The following is a 6435-nucleotide window of genomic DNA, read 5'->3' as shown; positions in this document are numbered from 1 at the left end:
GTGTGTGTGTGTGTGTGTGTGTGTGTGTGTGTGTGTGTGTGTGTGTGTGTAAAGTAAAATGGACAATGTTTGTTTGTAATTAAGACAAAGCTACATAATGGGCTATCTGTGCTCTGCCTATCATTGGTATTAAAATCTGGTTTCTAGCTTTGTAAATCCACGGACATAGCACTGGGGGGTAAAATGGACAAAATACATAGATCTATAATTGTTTTTAACACAAACTTTTTTTTTCTTGAATAAGAAAATTATAATAGTGCCATGAAAAGAATATAAAACAATGGCACTACAAACAGGTTAGATTAACAGTAAGACTACTAACAGACAATTGAATCAGTATTTATTTTTAAGTTTTTTTTTTCCAGCTGGAGCAACATTTTTTTTTTACAAGTAATATTCATAATTGATACAAAATGATGATATGAATATTTTAAAATATACAACAAAGAAGCACCTTTATTATTCTATCAATAAAATACTAAATGTTTACATTAATAATCTACCTTAACATCTTTTAACTCTGTGTGTACTGCTGGGTCAAAGGGCACATGAAACTTTACACTTACATTCAAAATTTAATTAAACTATTTTAATATTAATGTACATCAATAAGTTTGCCATCAAAATGTTGTTTGTAGTTCAGCTTTTTTATATTATCCAAGTCTTAATTTCAAAAGGAAATTTTAAATAAATTCTCAATCTTTAACTCTTTGTCACATGATATACCTGGCACTCTAATTTCCCCTTTTTAGTTTTTCTTTTTACCCTTTTATGTGTTTCAAGGTGTTTCACTGTTATATATTTTTGTCACACCCACATGACAAACTCTCAAATTTCTCTCTGTCTTTCAAGGCATGTACATAGTTTTCTCTGATATTGTTATCTGCCTGTCTGAACTCAGGAATGGACTTCACACTTTTTCAAACTATTTTGGTTGTTCACAAAATCATACATTTTAAATCAGATACTAAAATAGAATGACACAATACTACTATCGCTGAAATGACTTTTTACCTAATCTATAAATACATTAAAAACATTGTTATTTGCTTGGAGCATTGACTTTGTTCAACACACAACATTTTTTTGGTAATCAACTTCTTTCCCAACAAACTACAAAGTTAAAAACACAAGAGGATGGGAAACTGAATTTTGCACTTCCTATTTGAAATGTTTATATCCAACAAAAAGTAAAAAAAAATGTTTCTAATTTTGTGGTTTAATGGGAAAGAAGTCAGTTTCCAAGACAATGTTATGTGTTGAACAAAGTCAATGCTCCAAGCATATAACAGAACGTTTTTTTTAATGTATTTATAGATTATGTAAAAAGTCAGTTAACTTGTAGTAGTTTTGTGACATTCTAGTTTAGTACCTGATTTAAAATGGATCTTTAGAAGGAACATGAATGATTTTCTGAACAACCAACATAGTGTGAAAGGATGTCCGAGTGAAGTACGTTTCTGAATTCAAATAGGCCTATTTGTTAAGGCAAGTCTTAAATTTGTTTATGTATATTTTTTATTGTTATAAATTTTTTAACAAAAATTAATGAAATGTAAAAATTAGAAATTACTAGGTTAGCTAACAAATCACAACAGAAAAAAATTAAATAAAAAATTTCACAAGATCGTATGTTTGCATGAAGTTCTCCCACTGTGGTTAATCAACTATCTCGTCATTAGATAGGGTCTAAGTAACATTTTAAGGTAATACAATTAAAAGCAAATAGCTGTGATGGTTAGAAAGATAACCTTTGTAAGAATAAGTAAATAAAACTGTCTGTTACAATCTGCAGTCAATCTACAAAAAAACAAAACAATGTATTCTTCGCTTTATTTCATATTTTTGAATATTTTGTTTCACTGTTTTTACTATAGTTGGTGTTGTGGTAGAGAAGATAAGAGGGAAAATATAGTTTTACAAAGAAAAACTTTTGGAGGTTCTAGAGGTTATGCAAACTAAATACTAAAAATAAGATGAAATATTTTTTTAATCTTGGCACAAAAATCACATTTCACTAAGACTGACTCAGTAAAGGTTATGTAAATTCTGACACATCTTTAGTAAAAATACTTTTATCAAAAAATCTTATTTGTGTTCCACATACGTGTAATGTTTACTAAAAGCTTACCAAATTTTGTGAAGAAACAACTTAGCAAATGTGGAATTAGGCTAAACAGAATGGTTAAACTATGAACTTAAAAAAAGAACAACACAATTTTCACAAACTCTCACGAATATTTACTATATCTAAGGAATATTCACATTCAATACAGCGACATCCCATTTGTAAGCATCTGGCATAAGCTTCCATTGATGATTCACTCTTCACTTGATCCCCCGTGAGGTATCTATACATGGCAAACAAATGTGAAACAATAAAAACTATCTTTTTTATTTTTCCTATTTGTCACATTAAGGTTTTTTTTCTGTATCAAAGAATGACATAAACAACATATCCTGAAGATAAAACCTCAACAAACAAAGCATCAGATATCATTGTTACAGGCTGGAATATCACAATATGGTTCAGAAATTCCCATAATTTTATTAACATTGTTTTCTTAAAAAGGAATTTTTGTTACTATTGAAAACAACACGCTCTACCTAATTTTACTTGACAAAGCTAAAACAATTTAAAATTCAATTTGTTTTTAATATGGCTACAAAATTTAACAATGTAATTGTAATCATTATTTAAAGCCTTGTATTTGTTGATAACACATATGCTTAAAAATGATTAATGTACACACCTGATTGAGAATGCAAGCTAAGAATAAACAGAACTCACGTGTTGTGCGATGAGGCTATCCAGTAATGAGACAAGGGTCTCATCATATCCTGGTTAACTTCATCATGTTTCTTGTCCCATATTTCATTTTGTTTGGAAAATAAAAAATCTAGGAACTAAAAAATAAAAGAGATGAAATATTTACATATTAAAACAGGAAATCGTTAGTTGAAGATACAAGAAAGGTTCCCTTTTTAAAAAACACTAAATAATTACATGATCAACTCTTAAAATCAATTGCTTTCAAACAATAAATAACATTGTAAAACAATTTCTTCTGTCATTCTGTTTACTCATAACAAGTGGAAGTTTGATTAGTTTTCAAAAAGAATATCAGATACCTTATATCTGATAACAAATAAATATCCTTATCAAAGAAGTACAATTCTTCCATATAAGCCTTAAGGATCTAAAAGTACTTGTAAGTGTTATACATCATTCCTGGATACTTCCCATGAGGATGTGGATATCTCATGTAAAAGTTCTAAATAAATCTACCTCAGTTACAAGAAGCGTCATCTTAGATGCTCCATAAGAGTATGTGGGTTATCTTATACACAAGTTTTGCCACAGTTACATGAAATATCCTCTTGGGTGCTCCAAATGAGGATGTGGGAGTCTCATATACAAGTTCTAAACAAATCTCCCTAAGTTAAACGAAATATCTTGGGTGCTCCACATGAGGATATGGGTATCTCATATTCAAGTTCCAAACAAATCCACTTTATTTGCATGACCTTCTTGTTTGCCTATCATGAGGTCATGGATACCACAGACAAAAATTTAGCTGATCAAAACCTACCTCAGCTACAGTAAAATATGGTTCTTGGACATCCCTCATAGGATCTTGAAGATATTCTCTCATGAACTTGCTGACTTCTTGTTCATCATCTGCCAATGGATCCTATTCAAAATTTAATGGGTGATGATCAAAACAAAGTGACTATCTGCACAATGAAATATTTTCAATGTCACGTGAATGGCACTGAAGCTTTGTACCAAACTGATTTCTATGAATCTATACTAAGTACACATAGCAACGTTTACTTTCATTCTGAATTTAGTAAGCTTTTACTAGATATTACAAATATACTGTACACAAAAAATTTAGTATTTAAGCCTGAAGACAGACCTCTTGTTGTTGGCACTCAAACCCCACTTTTTTTTGTAACAACGTTGTTGGTCCAAAATACTATTAATTTTTATTTCAAATATATACATTTTAGTACCTAAAGCATCATCATAAATTTAAAACAGAATGCTCTAAAACTATTGTAATTTAACTGGTTTTCTAACTAAGCTATAAACAGGTTAAAAATATTCCATTACCTAGCTGAGCAGAACACCACAAAGGTAAACAATAAAATTGAGGATTAATAATTCCTAACCTGGAGCCTAAATGAATTAGCCTTTTAATAAATCTCGAAAAGTATTTATCTCTATTGGATATGAATAACCCAATAGCAAATGTCAGAGAGAATTACTGATATTTTTGAAAAACGGAATAAGATAGTAGGAGCATGGTATGCAAGTTTGACTTTCTTGTTTATATTTCAGTAAAACAAAAAGTTTGGAGAATACATATATCTTTACACAATGGCTTAGTAACACCTATAATATGTGTGTGTAATTGATGGGACACTCAGAAGATCATATAAGAATAAAAGTAAAATATAAAATTGGCAATTCAGAGCAAAGAAGTATCACGTGTATCAAGAATATTTCCTTTAGAAATTAACTGTTATATTAATTTATAATAACATTAATTAATTAAATTGCAAATGCAATTCTGTAAAAAGGTTATGACAATAGCTCTTTGACCAAGCCATACACATAGGGTTAACTTATTATTATACTTATCTTAAATAAATCAGTAACTTAATCAACTTTATATTCACAAACAATTTCAAGTAATGTCTTTACAATTCATATATATTTTTTCTAGAGATACAAAATTTAATTAATTTAAGAATTTATGTAATTTTGCATTCCTCATTTTTGATTAAACGTTCACAACTATCTTATGTTTCTTGAACATCTGGGTGAACTGAGAAGAAATGTTTTATCGGCTATAATACCTTCTGTTCATTTCTTAAGAACTCCTGAAACTCATGCAGGGTAATCTTTTTCCCATCACTAGAGAAGCTAGACAAGTTTTCACTGAAAACCTGCAAAAAAAATTACATGTACAATTAGTAGCATCGTCACTTCAACGGTAAACATCCGATGCCATCTGGGTATACTTTTCTTATGTATACTCACACATACAAAATAAATCTAAAGATCAGCTGTATAAAGCACAATTATTGTAGACCACTTCTACACTGGCATACATAAAAATTAATAACTCATACATGAAACTATCTGAAAAACATACACTTCAAACATAAAGCATAATAACTAATAAACATTTTTAATCTAGACTGTATTTTATTTTTCTGGTAAGCTTACAATTCATAATAAAATAAAACCAGCATTGGACAAAGCTGTATACTGTTCTAGAAATAAAAGTTGTGTGGGCAAGGAAATTACAAAATGCAAAATAGAAAATACAGTAATAGTGAAAAACTTGCCAAATTAAAATGATTTTACTGGTAAACATGAAAACGTTTTGGGGCAACAGTAATCCAATTAGAAATTATGTGTAGCTGTTTAAAGAAAGATTTGCTAATATCTAGTTTCAAATTATGATCAAAAAACAAATGAAAAAGTAATTACCTAACAAAATTAAACAAGCAATGGGACCAATAAAGTTAAAGTATTAGCTTTACGTAGCATACAAAGAAATACAAAACCCAGATATACTTAGATTATCTGAAGGTATGGGGTCAAGAAAGATCTCTGACATTATAACTAGAAGTTTAGAAATTTACAACTAGATGAAAAAAGAGATTTCTATGGCAAATAGATTCTTAGGAAAAAAACAATCTCAGCTTTCAGATGATGTATTTATGATTTTATTAGCTTTAGATGTTTCATGCCATCAACTTAAAAAATGTACTGTTTTCAAACTATTTGAGCAACAAATAAGCAACATGTTTACAAATGTGTTTTTCATGTTGACAAGTTTCAGCCACATATAAAGAATTCTTTAAAGTTTAACAGTGTCATTTGCCCTCATTAAAAAACAAAATCCAGGCTGAAAACAGTCAAAATAGACTGCATGTCTAAGCAAGTGATCTTCATGAATGAGGAATTTGTAGAAACTGAAGTTGGTACACACACACAGTAGGGGTGGGAGATTAGTCACAAAATTATTTTTGATGGTTGATTAGGCATAAACAACAGATGGTCAATTATTAATCTATTACTGGTAGCATTGTAACTATCAATTAAAAAGTTTTACGTAATTATTAATTTTGATGAATATTACTGAACATTTTCATAGTATGGCTTTCATAGCTATATGATTCAGTACTTGCGACCCGAATAGTGTGACCTAAGATTCATCTAGACTCAATTCTGCATTGACATGCCCACTCACTGGCCAATTACAGATATTAAGCACGTGGCAGCAAGGTCTACCCAAAACATGTCATGCATAATTAATAAGGATGACAGAAAAAAGAAATTTTCACTTTGGGGTTCCTAGTATTTAGTTTAAGTTCTGCAGCCAGAAACACTTCCAAACTAAATAGATCATT

The 6435-nt window shown here is 29.7% G+C and overlaps 1 protein-coding gene across 1 annotated transcript in view; it reads right to left on the bottom strand.

Annotated features, from left to right (window-relative positions):
* The window catches only part of LOC106465601 (1-phosphatidylinositol 4,5-bisphosphate phosphodiesterase gamma-1-like), a 79719-nt gene that overhangs the window by 55225 nt on the left and 18059 nt on the right, over positions 1-6435 (bottom strand). Inside the window, exons 6-9 of the mRNA XM_022393529.1 lie at positions 4870-4959; positions 3594-3695; positions 2792-2907; positions 2266-2351 (exon numbers count right to left, since the gene is read on the bottom strand). Coding sequence (XP_022249237.1) covers positions 2266-2351; positions 2792-2907; positions 3594-3695; positions 4870-4959 — 394 coding nt within the window. The remainder of the gene's footprint in view (positions 1-2265; positions 2352-2791; positions 2908-3593; positions 3696-4869; positions 4960-6435) is intronic.

Source organism: Limulus polyphemus, unplaced genomic scaffold, assembly GCF_000517525.1.
Source record: "Limulus polyphemus unplaced genomic scaffold, Limulus_polyphemus-2.1.2 Scaffold1997, whole genome shotgun sequence".
Lineage (NCBI taxonomy): Eukaryota > Metazoa > Arthropoda > Merostomata > Xiphosura > Limulidae > Limulus > Limulus polyphemus.
The sequence above is the reverse complement of the archived record's forward strand: the minus strand, read 5'-3'. Positions and strand labels throughout refer to the sequence as shown.